The sequence below is a fragment of the Camponotus floridanus genome, unplaced genomic scaffold (assembly GCF_003227725.1).
Source record: "Camponotus floridanus strain SB8 unplaced genomic scaffold, Cflo_v7.5 scaffold7, whole genome shotgun sequence".
NCBI lineage: Eukaryota > Metazoa > Arthropoda > Insecta > Hymenoptera > Formicidae > Camponotus > Camponotus floridanus.
This window is the reverse complement of record NW_020229838.1, coordinates 2,960,051-2,987,981: the sequence shown is the minus strand read 5'-3', so window position 1 is coordinate 2,987,981 and position 27,931 is coordinate 2,960,051. Positions and strand designations below refer to the sequence as shown.

Below are 27,931 nucleotides of genomic sequence, written 5' to 3'. Positions count from 1 at the left end.
ATGTTTTGGAAAGCTCTCGAGATGAGCTACAAGACTATGCAAAAGCATATAGGGTGTTCCATTAAAAAAGTTGGAGGTGACCTTCGCGTATCCTTCAGGTGACTCTTCAAGATCAAACTAATGGCACCATCTTATGTCCCCCTCGAAACCATACAACTTTCGTCTGAAACATTTTTTCGTATCTCGCATATTTTTCAAAATATTTGTCTTAAGTTACGATTAAAATGAATCACCCTGTATAGTAAAAAGGGTTGAAAAGTTGTAAATAGAATAAATCAAAGTTGTCGTTTTACGCTCATCAAGATTTTAACTAAAATCGGATATCATCGCGTCAACTTGGCCAGCGTGCCATGCGTGCCTGCTGTCAAAGGTGACGGTACTTTCTCTCTTTCGACAATGAGGAATTCGACCCGCGAGGAGATAATAAGAATGGGAACCTTGAGGCATAACGATTCGGAAAGAAGCATCCACGCCGTCGTCCCACCTCCCCGCTCGCTCCGACCCTCTCGTCGCCGCCGCCGCCGTCGCCGCCGTTGTTCTCCACCCGGCACTTAGTGGAAACAACAAAGTGCGTGTTCGAGGCACGCGCGCTCGCGTGCCAAACGGGCGTGTGAGAACGGCGTGTCGTGCGTGTGAATCCGCACGGCAGCGCGCGTGTGCCGGCGCGGCGACGTTAATGTTTGCAATCACAAGTTGGAAAGTTTTGTGATGGCAACCGCTCCGTCGGCCAGTTACCCTGGTAACGCTTTGTTGTGCCATTGTGTCGGGCGCGACAGCGGCGGGGAGGGGGAGGGGGGCTCGGGAGAAACACCACCCCCGTACGTTCGCTTCTCCCTCCGTCGAGAAATTGGACGAAACGGTCGCGTTAACCTCCCCTCCCTCCCCCCTCGCCCCTATGAACCCTTATCCCCCTCGATTGCCATTCGGGGACGAATCAACTCGGCTTGACCTAGCCCAAACTATCTCCTCCTCCCCTTCCGTCCTGTCACCCCGGCGATGATGAATAAGGGGCACGTTTCTCCTCTGGACCCGTCAAAGGGCCGCACCCCCATGATCTCTCATTTATGCGAATCGCGGAAATGCAAATAAGGATCTGATATTTTTTTTATCGGTTGAAGAACGTGCGACTCTTGAATATAAACATGGTTGAGTATTGTCTGCAATGTGCAATCGAAAATTCTTCAGGTCCGAGAAACTAATCTCGCAAGACGAGACCAAGAACTAATCTCGAAACAATCTTCCATCTAAATCTAAATCTAAAAAAAAAAAAAAAGACGGGAATCGATCGTTTACGTAATAACTTGAATCCAGAAAATGAGGCCAAGCAAATTCCGGTCTGAATAAGTCTGTATGCTCGTTTATTACCCTCGCTCAAGTTAACATAGTATAATTATCGTGGACAGAGTTGATATTGTAGTAAAATATAACGAAGAGTTATATCATACATTCAACACATGCATATTGAAGAAACACGCCGCTTTATATCAGCGATTGCTCGCGAAGTAAAAATGTTTTAGATCGAGGTATTAATAGAATTGTTGCTCGGGAAATTCGCAGCCGTTCACGAGTATTCAAATATTAATTCTGACACATGTACACAAAATATATAATATATAAATAGTAGCGCTAAATTATTCGATACTCTAAATTTTTAAAATTTAAAGTACCGCGATATATATTCTCACGATTTTCAACTGTTTAAATTCAAGCCTATTTGAAGAATTTTTGTGTGTGATAAAAATAAATAAAAGAAATCTATTCTCTTTGAAAAATTCAAGACAATTTAAACAATTCAAATCTCAAATAACAAACTGTTCGATTGTGGATTTTGCGTTCATAAAATATGTATGTACATTTACCATTTCGCTTGACCGTATCAGAAAGTTTTTATCTCTCTATTTATGAAATCTTAAAAAAGAATGGAAGATCAACATTGAATGACAATTCAAAACAATTCGTTCGCATTGATGGAACGTAAAATCATTTTTATTAATAATTTGCAGAATACGTGAATTACCATCGCAAAAAAACTTTGCACATGAATTACACGAAAATGTTAATATTTTCTTTATTAATGAAACTGAATTAATGTCAATTCAATTTGTAGATATGAAACATGTCGTACGAAAGAGAATTTATGTTATCAAATATATTTGTGACGAATATTTATCTTTCCATATAATATTTATATACGTTCATATTTCTATATTATATTTTTATATAACTATGCAAGACTTATTATATTATCGATTTTAATTCGAAAAACGAATCCGAAAGGTACAGTACTAGATTTATAATTTAAAAAATTCGATTTCAAGACGCGCAATATAAAAATCCTGAGAAAATATATTCTGGGTCATGTGTAACGCGAGTACGTCATACGGAGCACTTATCGCGCGAGATAACAGCTCGTGCGCAGATATCGAACTCTCCTTCTCTTCGTTGCGGGCAAACAATGTGTTACGTTAAAGCCTATATTTGCGTTTCTAGCATTATCACAATATGCGACAAAATATCAAAATTAAAAGGATATATATATATATATATATATATATATATATTTTTTTTTTTTTTTCAAGATAATTAAAATTCGAGCATGACAACAATATTAATTACACAGGCATTTGCGACTGTAGAACATACGGTCAGAGTATTTTAATGAAATTCTCTAATAATGAATCACGAAAATTCGTCGAAACGTGACTCGTCGTTAGACTATGCTACCTACTCCAACAAGCGCAATATATTCATAACCTCACCGGGAACCCGAGGACCGCGACGAAAACGTAAAGATTCGCGAAGACGCGAAGGTATCGACTCCGGCCATCATCGTCGCGCGCGACAGCTCGCGCGGCGACGCGCGTTTCTGGAAGCGGCGCGTTGACGCGCGTATAACCTCCAAAACGGACGCGACGCGGGCTCGCGGCGACGTGAGACGTCGGGTCCGTTGCGTTCGGCGGCGAAAAAAGGGAAGCCTCGGAAGAGATCGAGACGGATCTCTCGGAGGATCGCGATCGGTTACGATCGAAGGGGCGGGCGAACGAGAGCGCGCGCGCGCGCGGGGAAGGAAGGAAGGAAGAGGACCCGGCCGCGACGTGCTGTCGACGGTCGACCGAAATTAACCCTCCCCGAGGAGAAAAGAAAAAGAACGTAGCGTATCCCTCTCTCCAGAGAGCGACGACGCGCCTTTGACGCGTGACGTTTCGCGAACCGCGCGCGCGACTCCGCTCGCCGGTCGCGATCGGCGAGCGTTTCGACGTGACGGGAAGAGCGATTTTCAACTTACTTGTACTTGCGTAGGCCGTCGCAGAAAAATCCGACGCACCGGGACTGAATTCTCTCACGCACAAACACGAAACTTGGATAGGCAATCACGTCGCAATGGCGAGAGCCGCGGGTGCGTTGTGATCGAACGCGCTGCCGCCATCTTGCGGACGCCAGGCCATCTATCGGCGGAGGGAGCGCGGCGCTGGTTTACGCGGGAAACGCTCTGGCGTGACCAGCGCCATGTTTGCACGGCTATTTTGAATCGCGGCGATTCACTTCGACGCTGTTATCGACTATATGCTAATCGCATAATCGAGTCCGCTCGCTTTAAATGCGTCTTTTATATCTAATGGAAAATGAATTGATGACGAGTGGAAAACAGGGCGAGGCAAACGAGTTGCTATTTAACGCGGAATTCAATATTTGAATAAATAGTAAAATTATAGATGTAAAAAAATTACGAAAAAAATGATTGCGATGAAACGGCGACGTATTATGCATACCTGGCGATAAAGTATGGATTCCTCGCAGAAAATAATATTAAATATATGGTAGATGATTTGTGGATGGACCCCGGGTCTACGACTCGGCGAACCACTGATATGGAAATCACGATGTTACAATACTATTCGATCAAAAAGACACTTTACACTGTACGACACACTTCCGCGATTATTTTTCGCACGCGAGATTCACCTTCGAATGGCAACGATTGCGAAAAATTGGAGTGATTCGACCGAACCCGCACAATCTGTCGCGACTCACTCCATTATTAACGACTGACTGGATTCGAGAATCGCAATATCGAAGTCGAATCGATAGTATCGAAGTAATCGAAGGTTAAATAATAAGTATAGAAGCGTAACTCGAAATATACATAGTTCGTCTAAATAAAGTTTTTGGATATCTTAAGATTTTATTCGATCAATGAAATAATCGCATTTTTAGATCTTAATTTAAACGATTTTAAATATAAGCGAACAAACTATGAATGCAGCCTATCATTAATAAATATCAGATTCGAAATATATAATGAATTATTATATAATTCGTTATATTTGTTATTACTAATATATATATATATATATATATATATATATATATATATATATATATAGTTAATTATTTAATACAATAATTTTAAGAATTTAATTTTGGAATTTTCCGAATGCTTAAGATAAAATATATAATAAATTATTTAATACAAAATATCGAAACTCGCAATATTCCTCGTAACTGTATTTCTAGATATATTATTATATTTATCGTTCTCACTAGTCTCACTCTAGTTGCGATGTTTGTTGGAAGGGCATTAGTACCCTCGATAAAACTTGCAAATTCTCACCATATTGTCGAATAACTTTCGGAACGGAATCAAGATGAATAACAATGAATTTAGTGGAAATTTTAAAAGAAAAATTATTAATCAATATACGCAAGGTAATCATTGTTACTGTATCCTGTTTTTCGTATCAGATCTTTGCCGAAATAAATGGAATAATGCAGATAAACGAGTTATATAGCTTGCAGTACAGTCAGCGCGATGAATGTCGATGATATAGATTATAATAGCGAACTCCATCAGATGGAAAGAAAGATTGAGCATTACAAATTGAAATTGCGCGATTCTCGTGAAAAGTATGAAAATATGGAAACAAAAATTTGCAATGTGAGGCAATTACAAAGTAAAGCGTTATTCGTATTAAATAACGTACAACCGATGGAAGAGGATCTTCACGAGCGTTTAAAAAATATACATTTAAATTATGAGACGTGTACGGAAAAATTGGGTGGTTACGAAGATTTGGAAGAGACAGTTCGCGCAAAGATAAACGAATTGACGATACAGAGAGACGCACTGATGAAAGAGTTAGCGCAATTAAAGAAAAACGCCGACGATAACAATAAAAAGCTTATCCGCGTAAAGGCTATGATTATGGAACAAGAAGTGATTTCACCACCTATATTTAATTATTATTGCAAGGTTTGCATGTACATTTCTACAACAAAAATTTATTTTTTTAGGAAAAGAACGCGATATTGCTTCAAGATTTAAAGGAAAAATCCGAAAACGGTGTATCTATTTCACCGAATATAAAAAAACGAATAAATATTGTTTTAGAAGATACATTGGAAAATAAATCGAAGCGACGATTTATAATATAATAGAGCAAACTAATAAAATTTATATAAATTTTGTATAAATAAAATAGAAAATTTCTTATGTTTAATATCTTAATGTTTATGTAAGTTTTTTGTGTAATCTGTAATAAGCAAATAAATCTATTTTTAATATAAATGTACAGCATAGATATAAATACACACAACTCACACACATACACATACACATACACACACACATACATACATATATATACACACACACACACACACCAAATATTTCTAAACTTTATCTTAAAAATGTTCATCTTTGATCATTTTGTGACAATTCCTTAATTCTTCATACAGTTTCTCTAATTCTTGCAATATGATTGGCATACGATCAAAAATTCTCATCATGCTGTCATTCCTGGCACATATTCTTGATCTATTTTCTGCAATTGTCTTCATTAGAGTTTCATTCTCTTCTTCTATTTCATTTACTTGCTTCTCCAATTCTTCAGTTGCTTCCTTGATTTTGTGTGCATCTAATGATCTCAAGTGTGTGATTACATCTCCCGGTGGACGCCTGCAATCACATATAAATGACTTAAATTAAAAATTTTATCAAACAATTATTAAAATATTTCAACAAATCTATCACTGACCATGCGTCTTCGTTAACGGACGTCGTATTTTCCTCGGACAGTTTAGCTATTTTGCTCAAAACATCCTGCAAACTGCCTTCCTTCAATATATTTTCCACATCATTACTCATGCCATTATACAGTTCCTTTATTAGGGCTTTGTGTAACTTCTGGGCAATGCTGGGTTTCGATTTCAGAATCGGGAGTATATCGACAAACTCATTCTCGCTAGAAGACAAATAGATAACGAATCAGATTGATTAGTGGGGAATAGATTAGTATGATGCAATTATTGTATCAAATTATTAAATACGTAAATATCCAAAGTCGATAAAATGATGCCGTTATCTAATTTTAAGATTAATGCATCGCGCGACATCCGGAAATATAATACGAGCTGCTGCGTGGCACGATTTGAATTACATATACGCTTTATATCGCTTCACGGAAAGGTATCTTATCCACCTGAAAGATATACGAGAAAGATACTTATATACGCGCTCTTTTACTCCATCGACTCCGACGCACGACCGGATGCGCATTCCCAGCGTATGATGCATAATTATTACGTGACGAGTATCACGCCGAGGATCGAGAATTTTTCTTTGTCCCGATCCGCCAGACAAAGAGCAGCGGCACCTTCGATCACAAGGGACGAGCACCGCGAGGTTTTAATCGACTTCTTGCGTCTTATAATAAGCATACAATACCCGTACAGCACAGAACATTGCAGCAATATTACAATGTTGTTGCAAATATTGCTGCAATGTTCTGTGCTGTATGAATAAGATCCAGTCTCTCAGTTTCCGACGTTTTAAAAATCGCCAAGAGGCGGTTATTTATTTCTCGACGCAACATTTATTCGCATATCGTTCTACCTATCTACATAAATGATCTATCCACAATCGAACTTACCCAAGACTGATGGCACCGTCAACGAGAATGGCAATGTTGTTTCCTGCGTGCTCAATCAGGCCGGGACTGGTGCAATTTGAAATCAATGCTACATATTTGCATTAGTCCAGACCTAACTAAGCACGCTTCCACGATGGTCCACGGGAGAGATGCTCGCATTCTTCGCGTACAGAAATCAATGACAGATGTAGAATCAAGCGCGGAGCAATTTCTCTCATTATTCCACGGTGCTCAAAAACATCCCGTCCGCACGAGGCGACCATCAGAGACAAACTACGTTCAATTTACATCCGCGCCGAAAGAATCGTGCCGCAGACAAACGCACGCACGCACGCACGCACGCACGCACGCACGCGTGCACGATGTCCGCGATACGCGGCGGACGAATGACCATCGTTCCCGCGCCGGTGACCGCAACGGGAGGCCTTTGTTTCCCCGAACGCTTCGTGGAATTCTCCGAAGGTCAACCGGTGGGCTCAAGCCGAGATGTTCCTGGAGGTCCGCGATGCGCCGAAAGGGACCGAGCGATTTTTAGGCAGCTTTCAGCCGCGAGAGAGAGCCCCCCGGACGCGCGTATCAGGTACACGTGAGCGACGGCGAGCCGGGAATTAACATGCGAACCGCGGAGGCCAATGACATCGAGTAACACCGAGTCGTGCGTTGGGTCATCGGCGATGCCGATCCCTCCCCCACCGTTTCCCGTTGCGACCCGTTGTCGTCAATAAATTACGAAAGCATCTCGTGAAAAAGATGGATCGTCTCGAGCATAAAACGGTCCTCTGTATTCGTTCCATTTACAGACATCGTCTCGAAACTATATTATTGACAGATGTAAAATATGAATTTTTCACATCGCTCGTGTGTCCTTTCTATAGGTTGTGCAATATTATTGCATCAACAGACGTATATGTGACAGTTATTTTGATATATTTTTTTCTTGATATAATTTTTATTTGTAACGTTAAATTTTTCGTAAAGTTTCTACCGAGATTTCTTTATTAAAACGTGTTAATGTCCGAGTTTGTCGAAAAAGAAAGATGGTCCTAAGGAACGAGAGATGCTGGTCGCTTCGAGAAATATTCTCGAGACCGCATGACGTACTTGACATACTTTTGATAGCAGTACTGTTATTGCGCGAGCATGTTTGGGCATAAGAATTATAAGTCGAGCGTACGAATAGACACTGAAAATTGAAAAAGCGCAAAGAAATATCGAATTAAAAAAAAAAATAGGCAAAAAGCAGGGAGTAAAAGAACCCATTGTGATACAGCAATACATTCCAAATTCGCAGTAGAAAGCTATACCACGGGAGGACATGACGCTTCCTTCGGCTCGAAAAATGATCTCGCACACACTTAAAGCACCTACACCATTTAGACTATCTCTCTATCCTTGTTCACGAGAGACGAGAGGTTAAGCGTACAAGAAATGCGCGCGCGAAATCGAAAGGAGACGCACGCGTGCGTTGGGCGCGTCTTTCGGTGTACAATGTGACGGTTGCTCACCTCACGGACTCGCTTATGTTCCTGAGACTGTTGGTGACGGCGACCTGGAACAGCCGCGCGTTGTTCGGCCGATCGGCCTCCTCGGCCTCCGCCATTTCCCGGCCTGTTTGCGCGCCGACAAAGGACGGGTCACGAGAGACGAGGCGTCAACAACGGATGCCGCATAATAACGGTTTTCGACGATGACCGGCCAAGTGTCGCCCGGATACTCTTCACGGTTTTATCGGCGGGATTTTATTATCTTGAAAGAATTTTCTGCGCGAGTTCCAAATGTCACGCACAGATGGCGCTCGGAACGCGCCGGTGCTGCCAGCTGGAACGTTTGAATTTTTGACAAGACGTATCGCGGTGTTTGTTTACAATTGAGTACATTTATTCGACTCGCATATACATATCTTGATGCTATTGCATTACTTTTTTTTTCAAAAATTTAGGATTAATCAGAGCATCGAATTTTAATCGCTTAATTTAATAACAAGGAAATGGATTGTGTTAAATGTAATTAGGTTAGTTCATAATAAAATCTTCGTTATCTCTTTTTTCTTTCTTTTATAATAATCTTTTATAAAAATCTTCGCTATCTCCTCTTTTTTTCTTTTATGTTTCTATTTACTATCGATTTTTCAGATCAGAGAATTGGTTTGCAATCAATAAAGTCCTCGTAGCGAATTATTTGCTAATGATTATGGCGAAATTTCTACATTGACGGAGATCTACGGCACGAATTGTTAATTAGTCGTCGCTGCGATTACAGTACTTGTACGCACGTCAAATATAATATAATTACTCTGTAGCTTAAGGCGCGATTAATCGAGTGTTCCTTTCTATGGTACTGTCTCTGGAGAATTTGAAGCTGTGTCGTACGTGAGTGGCGTACTTAAAAAGCAATTGTCAATTGTCGCCTTGTAAGTAACATCTGGTAACATCTTTGACTTTGCCGTTATTTTCATCGGAAATGTTCCGCAATCGCGCCAATTGCTCGACTAATGGACACAAGGATGCTCTGTTTATGGAGCGAACACAATACCTTTCCGGCTAATAAAATGGACCACCGCATATTCGGGATTTATTATCGACGTAATCGATAATAATATTCTGATATAATAATTGAGAGAATCGGCTACTTATGCTCATGATTGCGTCATCCTCGGAAAACGAGCACGCGGCAAGTGCTCTTCAACTGTTATGAGAAATCGGCGCATCGCATCTAAGCACCGTCCGAAAGTTGTCGGCGAAAGGATTCACCCCTCTGCGGGAGCTCCTAGCGATGATCAGCGATCTATCTCATTGTCAGATGTCCGGCGATCTGTTCGTCAAGAGCCACTTCCTCTTATATTCGCGCTGCGCTCAAGACAAGCCGGGGGCGATATCCTTGAGGCGAAATCAGATCGCGGATCTGTCACCGATTGTTCGCCCCCACCAAGTTTCAAGCCTGGTACCATTGTAGGACCAGGTACTATAGGCTGCACCCCTCGGCTGCATTTACATGCGCTTCTCAAAGGTCAACGATGACGATTAGGAGGAGCTGAATAGCGTCTCCTTGTATAGCAGTTCGCAATTCGAGAGCGACGTTGCGACGCGCCTTAGATATATTATGCAACCGGCTTTACCCGGTGATCTGAACTATATTTTCTTTTGCTCATCTTATACGAGAATGCTTCGGCTACCGAAAGTCGAAGCACCCATTCACTCGACTCGCCAACGAGAGAGGATCATCGTTGATGTAATCGAAAGGATCGCTTTCTCTCTCTCTTCCACGATCGATAGACGATGTAACGATCTCGAGATCGAAATTCCGCGCGACACATTTTCAAATTCCGATGCGAGGAACACGCGCGATTACGCCAGTCGCGTTGCAGAAGCAAACTGCAGTTTTTTTTGCATGTTGAAACGCGTAATACATTCAAGTGTTCCGCATAAACGGTCGAAGGAATAAGTACAGTCGAATAATTTATGTGATTAAAGTGATATCTCTTTGGAGATAGATCTGAAATATCGATCTCTCCCGCCAAACATCCATCATACAGCATAGAAAGTACATGTCGAGATGATCGTGGGAAGATATTAGCCGGCAATAAAATAATGCCATTCTATTTTGTAATGATTTAAGCGAAAAGATATGAAAATGAAGTAATAGATTCAGGCAGTATTCATTAGCGGAATGTGTAGTCGTAACGAAAGTTAAGGGAAATTAACGAGATACCCTAATTATGTGTCTCGCGAAAACATTGAAGCCGCTGAATTGAGAGGGATGACGTAATGATGTCTTGTGTGTTTTCCTTTTATTCTCTACACACGATCAAAGCGAACATGGATTGGTTCGTAATTAAGTTTAGTATACATGTGTCTAAGAAATAAATTCTCACGTCGATTTATCTAAACATTCATTCATATTCGTTCTAAATTATTAATAAAATTATTAGTAAACTTTCATGGTGACGTGAGAAATTTACCTTAAAAACCTATAAACTCTTTAAAGTATTCATATGTGTAATCAATATTATAGATATAAATGCACAATATATTTACTACATATTAATATAACAAAAATTAATAAAAAAATTAAGAATGATTAATATTTCCAGATTTAAGGAGGCAAAGTACATACATGTGTAACCGGAATTCTCTTCGACCTAACAATCGAAACGGATGAACTGAATGCGCTACCTGCATTTCTGATATCACACCTATCTCTGGAACGAAGCGCAATAAAACGTAAACGATCGCACCTGTCTCTCACCCTGCCTATCACGGTAGGCGCGGTAGAAATCTCCGCGATCATCGCTCTTCTTCCTTTCTTCCTTTTTTTGCTCCGTTACGGAGTTGCGTCAAAACCGCGACACGTAAGAGAACTCTGTCGAGGAGAGACCGCAGCTTTTTTTTCCTTCCATCAACCTCCGACGCAGGCACCCATTCTTTCGAAATGGTGCGATCGCGCGGACGAGGTCGTAAGAAGGAGAGCGCGCGTGTGCTCCCGGTTTTGCGCAATCTCTTTATTACATATCCCTCATCAATAACGAATTTCGCGATACTTCCGCGATATGAGAAACTGAGTTCGACGCGCCGTCTAATTATATCATAGCAAAGACATAACTAGAGGAATCGGGTATAATAAGTCTGTACTTGGATAGCAAAAAATGTTACATAATTTTGAATAAATGTCCTACAATAATTTTTTTTCAGATTACCTGCATTTTTAAAGACATCGCCGATCAGAGATCTTGTGCAGCATCAAAAGACGGCATCGTCCTTCGACAATCGATACAGATCTAACACTGAAGTCGTGGGTGATTAATTGTAAAGAATGATGAAAAAATCGCCTTCTCCCAGTTATTTTTCGACACCGATGGATGCGAACGATACATGGAGCTCCATACACTTCGGGATTCACATCGAACTTCTGAAGTTCTCGCGTCGATGGACTTCATCTCTAACACGAGCAGCAAGAAAGAGTCGAGTCTCTTCTTAAGAATATCGGTGATTTCGATGCTTCTCGGGGAGCGCTTCGCAGAGTGGGACGCGATGTCTCGACATGGTCGTCGTATCCTATTATCGGTTTCGTAGCTCACGATTGCTCATGATTTTTTATCTCGGCCGCATTCCCGCATCCGACCTGGAAAACACGTTTATTTTAACCTCGGGAATTGGCGCGCTATATACAGAGGGTGTTTCACGATTGCCATCTCCTGACTTTGCTCCTCCGTCTATTCCTTATTTGTGCATCCAATTCGTTGAGATGTAATGTCAAAACATCATTATCAGCTACGATTTCTAAATATGGGACCAAAGTTCGGACGTTGTATCTCTAATCGAGACGCACGTCTTTCTCTTGAACGGTGATCATCGCTTCATTTACGGCGAAACGTGAGCACGTTAACCGTAAGCTGGATGGTTAATCGGCGAGTTATGTGTCAATCGGCAATCCGATGATTTCAGCGCATTCATTATGGCTTACATATTTGCGTGCGGTATTTTTTATGGAAACGTTTACGGTACACGTTGAAGCTGCAACTTATGGACGCGGAACATTCGCAATCGCGAATCTGTGGGCGATTTCGCGGACGATTAGCCTCTTGTAACTCGTCTTACGTAATCGTCAAATCTTCGAGTAACCGGATCTGAACTCTTCACGATCGTATAATTACCCGAATATCCAAATGGTCTAACATAAGTAAAAACGCACGAGTAAACTCTTGACGAGATAATAGCTTTCATTAATAACTCTGTCGCTGGAAGGAGCGAAAATAATAAATTTTATATCATGTACCCTGGCCGCGATAGATCAGTCTGGGTTACCCAGGGGTATCCAGAGTTTCGACCTAGTGCACACGTGCACGCACGTACCAGGCCGGCCGATGATGCCGCTTCGCGGAGATGCTCAACGCACACCGATTACACAACGAGTTCATTCGATTGCGCGGAGCCTGCGTTCTAAGTTGCTCTCTATAAAGATACGCTCTATCGTTGACGATGGCGATGACGACTTCGCGGCATTCGAGTATAATTCTCGCGTCGAAAGAGCCGATATAATTACAAGGGAGAATGCATGTCAGCTGCGTCATCGGCTCGACCCGTTTTTCTTTACACTTTCCCACCGTTTCGTAAATAGATCAAATAAATCGCACGATTTAGAGAGATTATAATCTCGATACATATAATTAAGCTTCTTATTATGATAAAACTATAAAATAATTATTTTCACAATAACATATTTAATAATCTTTTCTGGTAAAATGGTAGTGAAAGATGCTTCGACCGATATCTTTTCACTTTTATACGTCATTATCTGAATCGCTTCACTTTCATGCCTCGAGTCTTATGTCGACCTTCAGGTCTGTTTGGAGATGTTTGCCGATCTATATCACTCGACATTGCGCAATCACCCCTCATCGCTTGACAGTTTCATCTCGCGACGGAGGCCTCTTTCACACCATTCCCGCCCCTCAATGGTCCCCTCACTGTGCGCCTCTTTCTTTGTCCAGTTATTCCGGGATCTGTTTTTCTCTCTTCTTCTCCCCGGCAACATCTTTCGCGGGGCGAGGATCGCAAGCGAATCTTCAAGGAACGCATCACCGGGTGATCTCTAGCCATCCGATGGCATCCGTGCGCTGGTTTCTCATCAACGGGTGGGAGGAAGACGATCCTCGTGCGGGATCGGTATATAAGCATGTTGGATCCGACCTGGATCTGTGCAGATCAATTATCATCGGCGGTTTGACGATACTTACACATTTTGGGTATCGCTGCAGTGTATAACATCACTGAAATTCGTTCGACGAGATGGGATCGGTACGAGAGGTGCAAATCTTTCAATATTTTAATTTCCATTCTTATGGATCTCGAATCTTCCATTTCGCGATGAAAGCGAAGCAGTCCATCGAATATTTTGTCTTCGGGTTATGTGATTTTCGTCTCGCGTGTGAGATAGTGTTCCTAAAAAAAAATGAAACTTATAGTTTTTACACTGTTTCCTTTTCCTTCTTAATCTATACTTTGTCAAATAATGTTGTTTTATGTCAAAATATTGTTTTATGTCAAACCATTCTTTTCCCAAGATTTAATGTGACTAAAATTGTTTTAGCAAGTCGCCATCGCGTTGCTAATCATCGTCGGTATATGCCATGCCGCACGATTAGACAATATTTACCTCCCGCCTGGTAGTGCCGGAAGTGCAGGTGGACCAGGATTGATTCATCCTCCAGGATCTGGTGTAGGTGTTCCCATTAAACATAGTGGCCCAGTTGGTGCTGGTGGTCCAAGTGGGCCAGGTGGTCCAGGTGGTCCAGGTGGTCTAGGTGGTCCAGGTCACGGTGGTCCTGGTGCACCAGGCAGATTGGGTCTCGGGGGTGATAGCGGTATTTATCAAAGTGGTAAGTCTAAGCAAAGAAAAAAAAATATAACTATATCTTATGTTTTATTATGTTAAATGCAATTTTATCTGTCTCTGAAATTTTTATTGCGATTATTATATAATTAAAATTAAATTAATTGAATCTTCTTTTATTAACTCACCGCATCATTTCTCTCAAAAAGAATTAGACAGTTTTTTTTCTGAAGGATAACTTACATTTATCTTACTCTTAAAGTTTAATTTAATATATAATTATATAATTATATATATAATTTTTTAATTCAGGTGGCAGATTGAGTGATGGTGAGCATGGCGGTCAAGAGATACCCATCATTTCGTACAATAATGAGAATGCCGGTGATGGAAATTATGAGTTTAGTTATGAAACCGGAAATGGTATCACCGTGCAAGAAACTGGTCATCAACAAGGTAAAAAAGTACATTTCTATTTCTCGATTAATTACTGATTTAAACTTATTACTATACTATATATAATATAATCATTCGGTCTTCAATCCTGATAAATTTACTTAAATTTTATTTTCGTCAAACAATCAATCATCCTTAGATGAAAAATCGTGGAACAATTGTACGCAAAACGCAGCAGTATTGAGGGACCGTTGCGTCAATGAAGAAGTTGAATACGTATCTCTATTGATGTTGCAGGAGAATTGGAGTCAGTGAGCGGATCTTTTTCTTATACCGGACCCGATGGTGTGCAATATTCCATCACTTACACAGCAGACGAAAATGGCTTCCACCCTCAAGGTGCCCATTTGCCGACTCCGCCTCCGATTCCGCCAGAAATTCAACGAGGCGTTGAACTGTCGCTTGCCGCCGAAGCCAGGGGAGAGAATCAGGATGGAGGATATTCGCAGGGAGGAACCGCCGGACATCCCAGCGGAGGTGAGTTATACAAATATTCAAATTTAAATGATCGTTGATAATTGCACGATTTATACACATCGATGTTTCGAGTAATTTATTTTATCCTCTTATTACAGGAGGCGGTCATGGTAGCCATGGTGGCGTGTATCAGGGACCGAATTCGTATCAGCCAAGTCCGGGTGGATATCAATATTGAATAGCGAATTCGCGAATCACACATCAACATATATATCATACGCAGACATAAATTTTTCATATTATTCCGTTTCGAATTATCTACATAAAAATGTCACACGGAGATCTTTTTATTTATATAAAATGTGTATTTTATTCATGAAAAGCCTGCAATCTAATTCTAATTCTTTTTTGTTTAAGTCTTTTTGTACAAGTACAATGGTGTTCAACTTCTTTTATAAATATTGTCATTGCAATTTTAAGACATTATATATGCATCAAGTGTACATGTGTGTAATGTGATTGTATAATTAATACTTAGCAATATATACCTGCGATATATACCATACATTCTTCCTGTATACGCTTTTTTATATACACAGATTACATATTAATTTCGATGTTTTTATATGTTATTATTCTTTGAATAAATGAAACACAGTGTACTAATACTGTAAAATATGTAAATTTTTCTATTTATATTATTACATATCGAATTTAACCTCTAAATTCTAAAACTTTTATATAAACAGAAAATAGTAAAATTTATATATATATATATATATATATATATATATATATATATATATATATATTATATATATATATATATGTGTGTGTGTGTGTAAAAATACATATATGTTTTAATATAATGTAAAGATTATTTAAAGATAAATATGCAGAAATTAGCAACAATTAATTCATTGAATAAAATTATTATGAAATCAATTAGATTTTTACATAAACTGATAATGTAATTTCTATAACGTAATTAATATGCCAATATATTATCAGTCTATTTATTTAAGTATATATTGACATTTAATATATATATATATATCATATTCATTTTCATACTTCTTCATGATTAGTAATACAAGTTGAAGATTTAGGCATTTCAACACCTCTTGCAAACTGAATAAAGAGTTGCTCTAAAGTTGCAGATAAAACAGCATAATCCTCAATGCAACTATATCTTTGCTTAAGATCTTTTATTGTATTATACATTTTTTCCCACGTTGTGTTACAATCAGTTACATGGTAGGCAAGTAAACCCTATAAAATATAGAAAAATTAATTGTAATGGAAAAAGGGGAAAAAATGGAATGTATCAATCATATTATTATAGATGTATTCTGGTTTTAAACAAACCACAATTATTACCAAATTATCATCTCTAATGTCGCATATTAAAGTAGATTCAATGATCATCTTGATATTTTTAACATCCTCATCCGATCGGCCAGGATTTAATTTTATATGAATATCATAACCTGCTCCAAATCGTTGCTTTAATTCTTGACTTGCACCAATACAAACCAATTCACCTTTCACCATAATCACTAATCGATTGCAAAGTGCTTCACATTCTTCCATGCTACCAGCAATATACATAGTTTTAATATGTTGGAGTTAATAAAAATAAATTTATTCAAGCAATAAATATATATTTTATCTTCGATACTTGGACAATTCTAATAGATACCTGTGAGATGTAAGTATAATGGCTTGTCCTGCTGCTTGGCAAGATTGCAAAGTATTCCATAGCGATCTTCTAGCTGCAGGATCAACACCAGTTGTAGGTTCGTCTAAGAGAACAAGAGTAGGACTTCCGATTAGAGCTATCGCAATGTTTAAGCGTCTCTTGTTTCCACCGCTGTAAGTACCGCTTGGCTGCATCATGCAAGCAGTTAAATCTGAAAAAATATATACATACATTTTATCATGTATACTGTTTTATGCAAAGTGATTTTTTTTGGAATTTTATATTATGGCACTTGACTCACTCAGTCTATTAATCCATTTATTAACTTCCAATTCTACATTGGACTTTGGTATGCCGCGCAGACGAGCGAATAATCGTAAATGGTCGAAAGCGTTCAAGGAGGGTATTAAAGCATCGGTTTGTGGACAGTATCCCATTTCAGAGAGATACTACAAGAAAAAAATTTTTAATATTTCAATAAACAATATAATGCTAAAGAAATTAGAGTGTAGATTATTGTTACTTTTTTCCTATTCGAACAAATTTCCGCTCGTTCTAAGTACATCAAGCCACTGTCAGACATTTCTTCTCCAGTTAGCATTCGGAAAGTTGTACTTTTACCGGCACCATTTACACCAAGCAATCCGAAACATTCCCGTGGTTTTACCCGAAAACTAATCTCTTTTACAGCCATTAGGTTTCCATAATATTTGCTTAATTCATACACTAAAAAGAGGCTCTTATCTTCGTTTGGATTTGGTATTAATTCGGTATTATTGATATCCTTAATATTTGAATTTTTGAATTCTTGTTTTTTAACATTTTCATCTGTGTATAGAAAATTTAATAATTATATATTTAATATTATCTGATTTTCCGTAATACATTTTTTAGAAAATATTCATAATTGTATACATCTTACTTTGACTGTTAATTTTATTAATTTCTAGTGCTACTGCAAATTTTTCTTTCTTTACTTGATCGTCCATGTTTTCTTGTTCAATTTTTAGTTTTGTACTAATCATCTTTCTAAATAATTTCGGAAATATTTTTTCTTCTAGCATGATCAATATAGCAAAATACAAAATTGGCGTTACAGATAAATATACTATACTTTCTTCGAAATTCATATCATCCTTAAAGTCCTTAAAATAAGGCAGTTGTTTTTTGCAAACTCCATCTGCACATTCCAAACCTGAATAATAATAAATTAAATTATAATTTCTGTCGTTGACAGAGCAATTTTAAATTATATTTCATATAAACATAGCATAATCTTACCACAACAAACATCACCAGGTATAAGACAAATTATATTCTGAAACATATTTGGTAGACGACGACATCTCGCATTTTGTGCAGCTATGTTGAAAAAGGATAGCTCACCATGGAACAAACTTATATAAGGAATTAAACGAAAGATTCCTTTTTGTATGATATGTAGCGGTTTAAGCCAATTAAAACTGTGTATTACTTGATGTAAGAGAAATTGTATTAGAGCTGAAATTTTTTAAATTTACTTATTACTTGTATAACATTTATTTGAATTTTTTTTAACTAATTAATTCAATGTGAAATTTGTAATCATACTTTTAAAAACAAATATTATATATTATATATTACATATTAAATATTATATTAAATATTATATATTATATTATATATTAAATATTATATATTACAAGCTTACCAAGACCAAGAGGTGCAAGAGCCAAAATGGTTATTATTGTATTTCTTGATTTATTCATAAAACTAAATATGTAGACGACAAGTAAAGCATTAATACCAAACAACTCCAAGATTAATATCGTACATACTGCAAAAAATAGTGAAAATATGTAAAATATGTAAAAGGAGATAAAAATATGATACTATAAATCTATAGTATTATAGTGGAAGTCTTGATGTAATTTATAAAAATGACTTACATATTTCTGTTGTATAATATACATGAAGACTAAGAATAATGTCCATAATGTAGAATGCCAAGGTAATCAGCAGTACACATACTGTATACAACACAAGATCAAAAGTGAACATTGTACCCCAGTATGACAGCGACGTAACACCAGTCATACGTTGAAGTTGCTTAACTTTCGTCATTGTTTCTTGCAGAGGATGCACAACAAACAGTGCCACAGTAGGAAAGAAAAATCCACAGAATATTAAGACGCGCGAGAGCGATTCCTCTTCTGGCGCTTGTCTAGTCGAAATAATCGTATTTGGTAATTGTTGCCTGGATATAAGAATCGAGTGTTGATCACCAGCAAAAGTCTTGATAAGCGCATTACTCAAAAGATTCATTGTTAACGGTACACTATGGAATGCTATGGCAGAATAAAAACCATTAGCCAATATCGTGTTGTTTTCAGTGGAATTAAATTCGGCAGATACGATAAAATTGTTACGATATTCCGCAATATCTCGTACAGAAAAATTCAGAAGAGCTGTAAGAGATAAAAAGCTAATAAAACTATTGTTTAATGTAATTTTATCATCGTATTTGATACGTAATTATTTATTTAGCACACTTTACCATTTGCAACACTCATATCCGCTACGCGTTCTGCTTCGCCGAAATATTGAACAACATCTCTGTATTTCTGATTAATTGTGTCATTGTCTGACGAATATAAAGTTTTCGGATATTTGTACATACCGAGATTTAATGGAATAATATCTGTGGAATCTTTTGGTAAATTATAACTTGAGGCCATTAAAAATACCGACAAGATAGGAAGAATTATCTGAAAATATAGACAATGAGATAGAATGATAGAAATTCCAATTTCAATGTATAAAGAAAAAAAAAAAAAAAATATATATATATATATATATATATATATATATATATATATATATATTAATAATATAATATGTATAGTATATTTAAAGAAAGTATAAGTAAAGACAGATACATACAATCATCAATAAAGTAGTTATATTTTTCCTTGTATATGTGAATTTCTTAGCAAATAATGCTAGTATTGATTGCATACATAGCATACTTCCTGTAACTTTGCTTAATGGAGCTGTAAATAATTCATTAAGATGACTTCCATTATCTTCTTTCTTCACAATTCTAAGACAAAGAGCAAAGTATAAGAAATGAGCAACAATGCAATCAATGAAATCAATTTCAAAAAAACATACTTTAGAAAAACTTGTTCTAAAGTAATCAATGACACGCTTATTCCAGTAACTCCTAATTTTTTCTTTTGACTTTCTACTTTATCTAATGATTGTGGCAGAGAATCAGTATATGGTACATTTAAAACAATTTTTTCAGTATCAACACAAAGTTGTTGCGTCCTGATATCAAATTTACTTATAACTTTTTCAGGAATACACCAAGATTTTGTTGATAAAGTAACTTCTATATGACCATGACCTAAAATAGAGTAAAAAGTTATAATTTATTGAATAACAATTTAAATTATGTATTAAATTTAAATATTAATAAGTCTAATTATATCTTACCATACTGTTTTTTCAAAAACATTGGGGTACCATAACATTTAAGGCGACCTGAATGTACTATAGCGATTCTATCACCAAGTATATCAGCCTCTTCCATATTATGTGTACTAATTAATATTGTTTTCTCTCCTCTGAGTTTCTAAAAAATGTTAATAATGCAAAATACATATATGTACAACATATTTTAACATAGATATGCATATATTTAAAGATATTATCGGAAAAAATTCAGATCAAATGTGTGCTTACTAATATAATATCCCATGTGTCTCGTCTAGTTTCAGGATCCATTCCCGATGTTGGTTCATCCAAAACTATAGTCTAAACGTAAATTTATTTTAAGAAATTAATATATAGTATGCATTATTATATTTATATCAAAACTTACACTAGCATCACCAATGAGTGCCATTCCGAGGCACAATCTTCTCTGTTGACCACCAGACAATTTGCTAGGAAGAAAATTTCGTTTTTCAGAAAGCTTTAGCTTAGCAAGTAACTTATAAACATCTTGTTTGACTTCCAATCTAGTTTTATTCTTAGCTTTCAACTGTAATAACATAAAAACACAATATATATATATATATATATATATATATATATATATATATATATATTATAATTGTTCTTATTCTAAAGATTATTAATTATTCTTACCAAACCAAAAAATTCTACTTGTTCGAATACATTTAAATCTGGAAAAACCATATTTTCTTGAGGACATAAACCTAAATCTTTTCTAATACTATGTAGATGCTTTCTTATGTTTTTGCCATTTATAAACACTTTTCCTTCCGTCTCACTCGTTACACCTATCAAAAATAAATGGATTTTTTTGCAAAAATAACATTGTAATGTTAAGAATTATTTTGTGATGCAATATAATACCTGTTAATATAGACATAAGTGTGGTTTTGCCTGCTCCATTATGTCCAAGCAGAGCAGTAATTTGTCCCTTGTAAAAGTCTACAGAAATTCCTTTTAATGCATGAACTTTCTAAATTATGATAATTTAATATTAGTTAAATGCATTACAAATATATGATATCTATCTTTTTGATATAAGCTTACAGATTTTCGTAGCCAACTCGTTGTATATGATTTCTTAAGATCACGTATTTGTATTCCAGGTGTAAGTGCACCATCTAATACTGGTTCAAAGTCTTCATTAATTTTCTTATCATAATCGAAGTCAATAATTTCTTCGTCCAGAGATATTTTATTTTTCTTGATACACTATAAAATAAGATCATATAGCATAAAATTATTACAACCTATATGCAGTATTGCTTCTATTCCATTTTACTGATCTTTGTATATAAACTTGCCTTTAAAAAATATAATGGATTCTTTCGAACTCCGTATTTACCGGGAAATATAGCATTTATATAAACAGCAAGTGTAAAATGTATCACAGCACCCAAGACTGAGAAAAGAAATATGAAGCCTATACTTCCTACAATACCATATTCCTCGTGTCCAGGAATAAAAATATTGTTCCATTGAATACCAATTACTAAAATAAAACAAATTGCTTATTTACAGATTGTTTGCTTATATAGTCTTTAAAATATAACTTTTTTTAATAATTAACATTAATGATATAACTAATAGATAAATAAGTTAAAAGTTATTACATTTGCTTTCATATGCATTTATTTCTTGAAACAATCTATAAAACAGAATATTTGGAAATATTATACCAAGATATGATATAATTCCAAAAGCTTCTTCCCTTATCAGATTTCCATCAAGTGACAATGCTGCTACATATATGATAGCTATAGCAGTTGTCACAAAACGTGCTGTAAACAAATTTTAACAATTAATGCATTTAAAAAAATATTATTACTTACTTTGCAAAAGATTATTTACGTCTTGTAAAGTATGCTGCAATATGCATGCCAAATGTTATAAGATGACCAATGTGTGTAGTAAACATAAGCCAAAATATAAATCCATTTCCATAATGTAAATAGGCTTCAACATTTGTAGAAAAAGTAATTTTAAATAATATAGTTATTGGTACTACATAAAGAATGCTACATAATATTCCTGTAATTAACCAGCTTAATAAATTGTAAGACAATTTGACTCCATTCATCGCCATTAAAACCTGCATAAAACAATAAGGCAAATGATATTTTGCAATAATTATACAAAAACATATATATAAATGATATAAAAACAAAAAAAATTATGTACTAACATTTACACCAATAAACTTCTCTTTTGATGCATAGGTAGCTTCCACACAAAGCGGGATTACAAAAACCATAACTGCAAATGTACAAATTATTTCACGTAACATTATATCAGCTGGGTCTATTTTAATATGTGGTGGATAAGGCATTCTTTGTATTGACATCTGAAAAATATAACATGTATATCAAAAAATAATAAGAAGTATACAAGAGTATTATATTTTACCATTATCTGTGCAAGAAATATACAAGACTATTATATATTACCATTATCTATGCAGCATAAATATATTTGTTGAGACAAACACATTTTAATAATAAATTATTTATTATTAAAAAAAATGTATTCTTTTTAAGTGTATTTATGTTTTATGTAATTTATTATGTTTTAAATATATTTATATACTAATGTATAAACATATAAATGTGTATATATATTTTGTTCTACTATAATTTATTATACCTTTATGTTTGACATAGAATTTGTTGCTGCTTGATTTATAATTGCTTCATCTACGCACATCTGAACTTGCACAATTGGATTCATATCAAAGTACATTGTAGGTGATGCACTCATATGTTCTCCTAATATAGTTTGGTACAAATCATTTGGAATTTTCCAGGAATGTCTAATTTTGTATTTTGTGGTACTTTTATTATATTGTTCAAAAACAATTGCTACCACAGAAAGTGGTATCTTACTTTCTGCCTCAGAAATTGTATAAGCATTTATCATTTCAGTTTCATTAGAGAAATCTTTGACATCTGTATGAAAAAAAATAAGATTATTATATTAACATTTCTGTTAACTATTAAAAAATCCTATTAAATAATTATATTATTATACGTTATCACATACTATCATATCTTTTCTGAAGAACGCAGTAATTTTTTTTAAACAATACTTACTGTCAGGCAAAAGACTAAGACATTTTCTAGCAGATTCCATAGTCTTAAATGTATATGCATTCTTTGGCAGATAATATACATAATTTAAACCAAAATCAATTGTTTGCATTAAGTCACCTTGCGTTTGTATAGGATAATATGTACTTTCATTTAGTATAGTTGGCGGTTCAGCATTAAAATCTCTCACTGCTTGTAATAATACAAATAATCCAATGGGAACTAAAGCTTGTAAGAATAATGTCATACCCCAATGTCTCATGCGTACTATCAAGTCCTTGTATAGCAACAAACCAAAGATTTTCCATTCGCTAGCCATGTTTGTTTTAACTTTGAAGATAATTTTTTCAACTATTTATTATTAAATTATATTTAAATCTCTCTAAATAGTGTATGTACTGCTTGTCATTGAAAGTACATGAAAGCTTTTGAATAATTTATTAGAATTGATGCGTATATGTTGGCTTCAATTTCAAGCGTATGTTGGCTTCAACTTCAAGCATATTATATAATAAATGGGCTATATACAACCTTGAACATCAAAATGTAAAAGTCTTCAGTATAATCCAATATATTTCTTGTGAAATGATTTTGTAATATAATTCTTCTTTCTTAAGTATAAAACAGTGTCTTCTATTGTCATAGCAAATTTCACCTAAACAAACAATTTACATATGACACACAGTAAGCCAAAGCCACATCAAAATAGATAAAACATAATAACAGTCACATTATATTTTTATCTTAGACATTATAAACATATTTATATTTTTCTTATCTTAAGTATAAGTGTCTATAAAACTTTTCCAAATGAAATTTGAAAAAATATTTAGTACAAACGTAATATTTTAATCTATATTACTACTAATCCTAGAACAAAATCTTTATTTTAGAATATTAAATTTAATGTTTCACTGACTCAATTGTTTGACATATTTAAGAAATTTCAAAATACACATTACACATAATGTTTAATTACACATTTAGGTACAATAGATATACAAATAATATGCAGATTTATATTCAAGTGATTAACTACTACACAATGCCAAATTAGCAATTAGTACACAAAAAGTAATTTTATGATTTGCATTAAAAAAAATGCTAATGCATATTTATCTATCGATTTCATGTCTTATTTTCATATTTTATGTTCGCAATACATATGATGGTTTCATAACAATCGATATACGATATGAATAATAATTGCATGTAGAGAATACTTACGCAAAATATCGCATTATCGAAAATATATTCCGGAAACGTATATATTCGACGCAATAAAAAAGCTATTTGTCTTACAAAGCTTCATCTTATTGTATTATCAAAGTCGATAAGATAATTCTGTTTCGGATTTTGAATAAAATAAATATAAAATGTAATTCACAATAATACACAATAATACATTGATAAAGATTGCCTGATACACAACGGTGTTTGACGTCAGGCGTCAGCGTCAAACTACGTCAACTTGCTACTTGCTCCTGCCAAGCCGTTGTCCAAAATGCGGGTTCGATAAAGCAGTGGAAGGGAACTATGCACGATATAAATTAATGAGCTCTATAGTATACTGTAGTAAGTCTTTTCTATACCATCCTATAGAAAATCGAGGTCAGAATTAGAAAGAAATAGATATATTTTTGAATGGATTACTGTCTCTTTTTACATTTATTATCTAAGCTAAAAACATTTCACGGCAGATATTTACAGCAGAACAATAAAAACGTTACAGCGATACATAATTTTAGGAAATGTTTAGGAAATGTTTTTTATTTATCAATTTAATTGATGAATTAATAAAATTGAAAGTGATAGTAAATTATTTATTTTTCTCAATTCGTAAAACAGATAAAATATGGTCAATATTTTTAACAATGATAGTATAATAGAATCTTCTGAAATTCCTATAAAGATAGCGATATAGCATGTATGCATCATTTTCTACGAATTCTTATTATTGAACACATTTCAGTATACGTAGAAATCAACGTGACAGATGTATATAAAAAAATATATTTATATTATAAGAATTGGAATTATAGATAAAAAGCAATAAAATTATCATTAAAACATTGCAGTTTGATCAAGTCTCTAAAAAACTGCAAAACACATAAAGATAAAATATAATTTTATATATTGCAGGAAATTTTGCAGTTAACATTTTAGATAATTATAACATTAATATTTTTTATTGAATTAAGTGATACACATACATTATAATGATAAATAATATACATTATATAAATCTGGATGCAATTGCTATCAATTTGGTATAATCTGCTCCTTTGCTATGGGTTTTCTCCTTCATTTTCGTTCTAAGTATATGTGGGATAGGTACTTGTATTCTTGTACCCAAGGGTGTTCCATTATCATCGATAAGCACCAAATTATTAGTGTCAAATTTAGGAACTTTAGGTGCCTGAACCTGCTTTAATCCAACTAATATACCCTTTTTCTTCTCGCCACATATAGCGACTAAAATTCTATCCCCTAAATAATTTATATTACATTGAAATATATGTACATAAAGAGAAAAATTTTTCTCACAAATATTTTATTTGCATTTTCTCACCGATATAACCAACTCCAACTTTGTTATAAATGTGTATGCATCGTGGTGGCTTGCCTTCCAACATAGCTTTCTTCCCTATTGCGCTATTATCTACTACTCTCAATCGACTTAGTTTAATTATCTGATTTACAGGAGCTGACGTAGAAATGCCCCTGCTTGTAATATTTAATGTTGTGACGGGCAACATTATCCCAGAGGTTGAGAGACACCTTCTCCTTAAAACAATCTGAAATACAACAGAAATTCCATAACATTGTAACATAATCTTCGCCTTAATTCAGAAAAAAAGATTTATTTTTTACCGGCCTTAAACCGGTACGGACGTGTTTTACGTGTGTGACCTTTGGACAAGAATTTTTGAGTTTAACCTTTTACGAGGACTTTAGCCGTGATAAAGAGAATAGTCTAAAAAGGAATAAGAAGAGAAAGAGAAGAGGAAGGGAAAGAGAAAAAAGAAAAAGAGATATGAGTGCCTAAATAATCACAATAGGATTAAACTGGTTGAAGGCACATTAAACTTTTATTTAAAAAAAAAAAAATCAAAAAAAAAGATTAATATCTCTACGTATATAATGACAAGTTATTAATTTTTTGTCGGATATTTTTAATTACACTTACCTTAAAACAAAAGCTCCCAGCTTTGTGAAATTTCAATCGAGATAGGATCAACAAATCCTCGAACGGGTTCTTGTATCACAACAGAAGTCGTAATCGCACCGCGAGGGTTTTTACATAACCTTAAATTCGCTGTAACCTACAAATCGTCGAAATAGTAATTGCGGTATTTTTGTTACAATCATGAACAAGATACATCGTCTGGAGAGAACATTGACACATTTGCGATCTCTCAACATCTTCAGAGTGAATTCTACGAGGTGTTTTAGTACGGGGAAAGATTCAGAGGGAGAAAGCAACGACTCGCCGATCTCGGAGTGCGTTGTTGACAAGAAAGAAATTCAAGTAGAGACGAAAGAAAATACAGAAACAACAACGAAGCCTGAGAAAAAATTGAGCGGCTTCGCGCAAAGTTATGAAAAGTTCTCGCACATTAATGATAAAGTTCCAGAGACACCCAAAACATTTGCTTCTCTGATTCGCAACTCCAAATTTGTCGATGTAAATATTCCTTGTGTTTTATTACATGAAGTATATTTAGTCTTTAAGTAATATTTGTCCTTTACAAAGTATGTAATATTGATCTATGATTTTTTGCAGCTGGGAGATCCTGAAGGAAAAATAGTAACTGGAGAGATCTTTCATGTGGTCGATGATGATCTATACATTGATTTTGGATGGAAGTTTCACTGTGTTTGTCGGAAACCTGTCAAAAATGGGCAGTGCGTGTCTAAATTTATCTTTCTCTTTTTTAAACAAATGTTTCATTTCTTTAAGCGATACATGTTGTTATGCGTATTACATTTATTATTTTAGGTACTACGTGAGAGGATCAAAAGTTAGATTAAGAATAAAGGAATTGGAATTATCAAGCAAATTCTTAGGTGCAACTACAGATGTAACTCTTCTAGAAGCTGATTGTATTTTAATAGGCTTAATATCGTCACCATTACAAATGGCAGAAAAGAAAACAAGGGTCAGTAAGCCAAGAATACAGAATTTCTAATATCAATTAAGTAATATCTATGTTGAATAAAATCTATTTAACACGTACGCAATATGTATGGCATATAATTTAGAGTGTCTCTTTTCAAAACAACTATTATGAAGTATGTTATATATACATTGATAGTCTGTGTATACATAGATTTTAACAGTCTAATTTTTTAATTAGACAGTAACTGTTCTAAACAAATTGCATTGTATTTTTAAAAGCATAGTATATTTAGTTTTAAATTCTATTATTTTCTCAGATTATTATATTTTTTATATGTATATTGCATTTTACGTTTTATCATTTTATCTTTTAAAAGAAATGCTC

At 35.1% G+C, this 27,931-nt stretch overlaps 7 protein-coding genes across 11 annotated transcripts in view; 3 read left to right on the top strand and 4 right to left on the bottom strand.

The window, feature by feature from the left end:
• The window catches only part of LOC105248427 (heterogeneous nuclear ribonucleoprotein K), a 91,158-nt gene extending 87,139 nt beyond the window's left edge, over positions 1-4,019 (bottom strand). The window contains exon 1 of one of the 3 annotated variants that reach the window (XM_011253200.3): positions 3,771-4,019. The gene's annotated coding sequence lies outside the window, so the exon portion shown is untranslated. Of the gene's footprint in view, positions 1-3,286; positions 3,432-3,770 lie in introns of those variants that run through there. The other 2 variants (XM_011253197.3, XM_011253203.3) reach the window with 2 other exon arrangements.
• Positions 4,020-4,646: 627 nt separating this feature from the next.
• Positions 4,647-5,440, top strand: LOC112639507. Its single transcript, XM_025413689.1, has 3 exons — positions 4,647-4,707; positions 4,791-5,215; positions 5,293-5,440. The coding sequence occupies exons 1-3, from the start codon at positions 4,647-4,649 to the stop codon at positions 5,431-5,433; spliced, it is 627 nt and encodes a 208-aa protein (XP_025269474.1). The 3' UTR covers positions 5,434-5,440.
• Positions 5,441-5,637: 197 nt separating this feature from the next.
• On the bottom strand, positions 5,638-8,636 carry LOC105248423. Its single transcript, XM_011253192.3, has 3 exons — positions 8,435-8,636; positions 6,036-6,242; positions 5,638-5,956 (listed from the first exon to the last, which is right to left on the bottom strand). The coding sequence occupies exons 1-3, from the start codon at positions 8,527-8,529 to the stop codon at positions 5,683-5,685; spliced, it is 576 nt and encodes a 191-aa protein (XP_011251494.1). The 5' UTR covers positions 8,530-8,636; the 3' UTR covers positions 5,638-5,682.
• Positions 8,637-13,599: 4,963 nt separating this feature from the next.
• LOC105248422 (pupal cuticle protein 20) lies at positions 13,600-15,823 on the top strand. Of its 2 annotated transcripts, none has more exons than XM_011253191.3 (5): positions 13,600-13,732; positions 14,016-14,304; positions 14,571-14,714; positions 14,952-15,191; positions 15,290-15,823. In XM_011253191.3, the coding sequence occupies exons 1-5, from the start codon at positions 13,715-13,717 to the stop codon at positions 15,367-15,369; spliced, it is 771 nt and encodes a 256-aa protein (XP_011251493.2). In that variant the 5' UTR covers positions 13,600-13,714; the 3' UTR covers positions 15,370-15,823. The 2 variants fall into 2 exon arrangements, with proteins under 2 accessions (XP_011251493.2, XP_025269566.1); XM_025413781.1 differs by having other exon boundaries at positions 13,625-13,723.
• Positions 15,824-16,107: 284 nt separating this feature from the next.
• LOC105248420 (retinal-specific ATP-binding cassette transporter) lies at positions 16,108-24,998 on the bottom strand. The gene is made up of 25 exons (XM_011253188.3): positions 24,651-24,998; positions 23,427-24,078; positions 22,981-23,282; positions 22,523-22,681; positions 22,189-22,429; positions 21,951-22,118; positions 21,642-21,829; positions 21,385-21,549; positions 21,202-21,310; positions 20,971-21,125; positions 20,702-20,863; positions 20,563-20,634; positions 20,314-20,452; positions 19,987-20,224; positions 19,756-19,915; positions 19,370-19,580; positions 18,762-19,280; positions 18,524-18,649; positions 18,115-18,333; positions 17,756-18,028; positions 17,357-17,661; positions 17,135-17,282; positions 16,834-17,044; positions 16,512-16,725; positions 16,108-16,403 (listed from the first exon to the last, which is right to left on the bottom strand). Exons 2-25 carry the CDS (start codon positions 23,740-23,742, stop codon positions 16,200-16,202), a joined length of 5,004 nt encoding a protein of 1,667 aa, XP_011251490.2. The 5' UTR covers positions 23,743-24,078; positions 24,651-24,998; the 3' UTR covers positions 16,108-16,199.
• A 633-nt stretch (positions 24,999-25,631) lies between these two features.
• LOC105248421 (39S ribosomal protein L14, mitochondrial) lies at positions 25,632-26,784 on the bottom strand. Of its 2 annotated transcripts, none has more exons than XM_011253189.3 (3): positions 26,298-26,368; positions 25,996-26,221; positions 25,632-25,913 (listed from the first exon to the last, which is right to left on the bottom strand). In XM_011253189.3, the coding sequence occupies exons 2-3, from the start codon at positions 26,180-26,182 to the stop codon at positions 25,660-25,662; spliced, it is 441 nt and encodes a 146-aa protein (XP_011251491.3). In that variant the 5' UTR covers positions 26,183-26,221; positions 26,298-26,368; the 3' UTR covers positions 25,632-25,659. The 2 variants fall into 2 exon arrangements, with proteins under 2 accessions (XP_011251491.3, XP_025269441.1); XM_025413656.1 differs by lacking the exon at positions 26,298-26,368 and adding an exon at positions 26,614-26,784 and having other exon boundaries at positions 25,633-25,913.
• Positions 26,750-27,663, top strand: LOC105248419 (28S ribosomal protein S28, mitochondrial). Its single transcript, XM_011253186.3, has 3 exons — positions 26,750-27,111; positions 27,211-27,332; positions 27,427-27,663. Exons 1-3 carry the CDS (start codon positions 26,794-26,796, stop codon positions 27,614-27,616), a joined length of 630 nt encoding a protein of 209 aa, XP_011251488.1. The 5' UTR covers positions 26,750-26,793; the 3' UTR covers positions 27,617-27,663.
• The last annotated feature ends 268 nt before the right edge of the window (positions 27,664-27,931 follow it).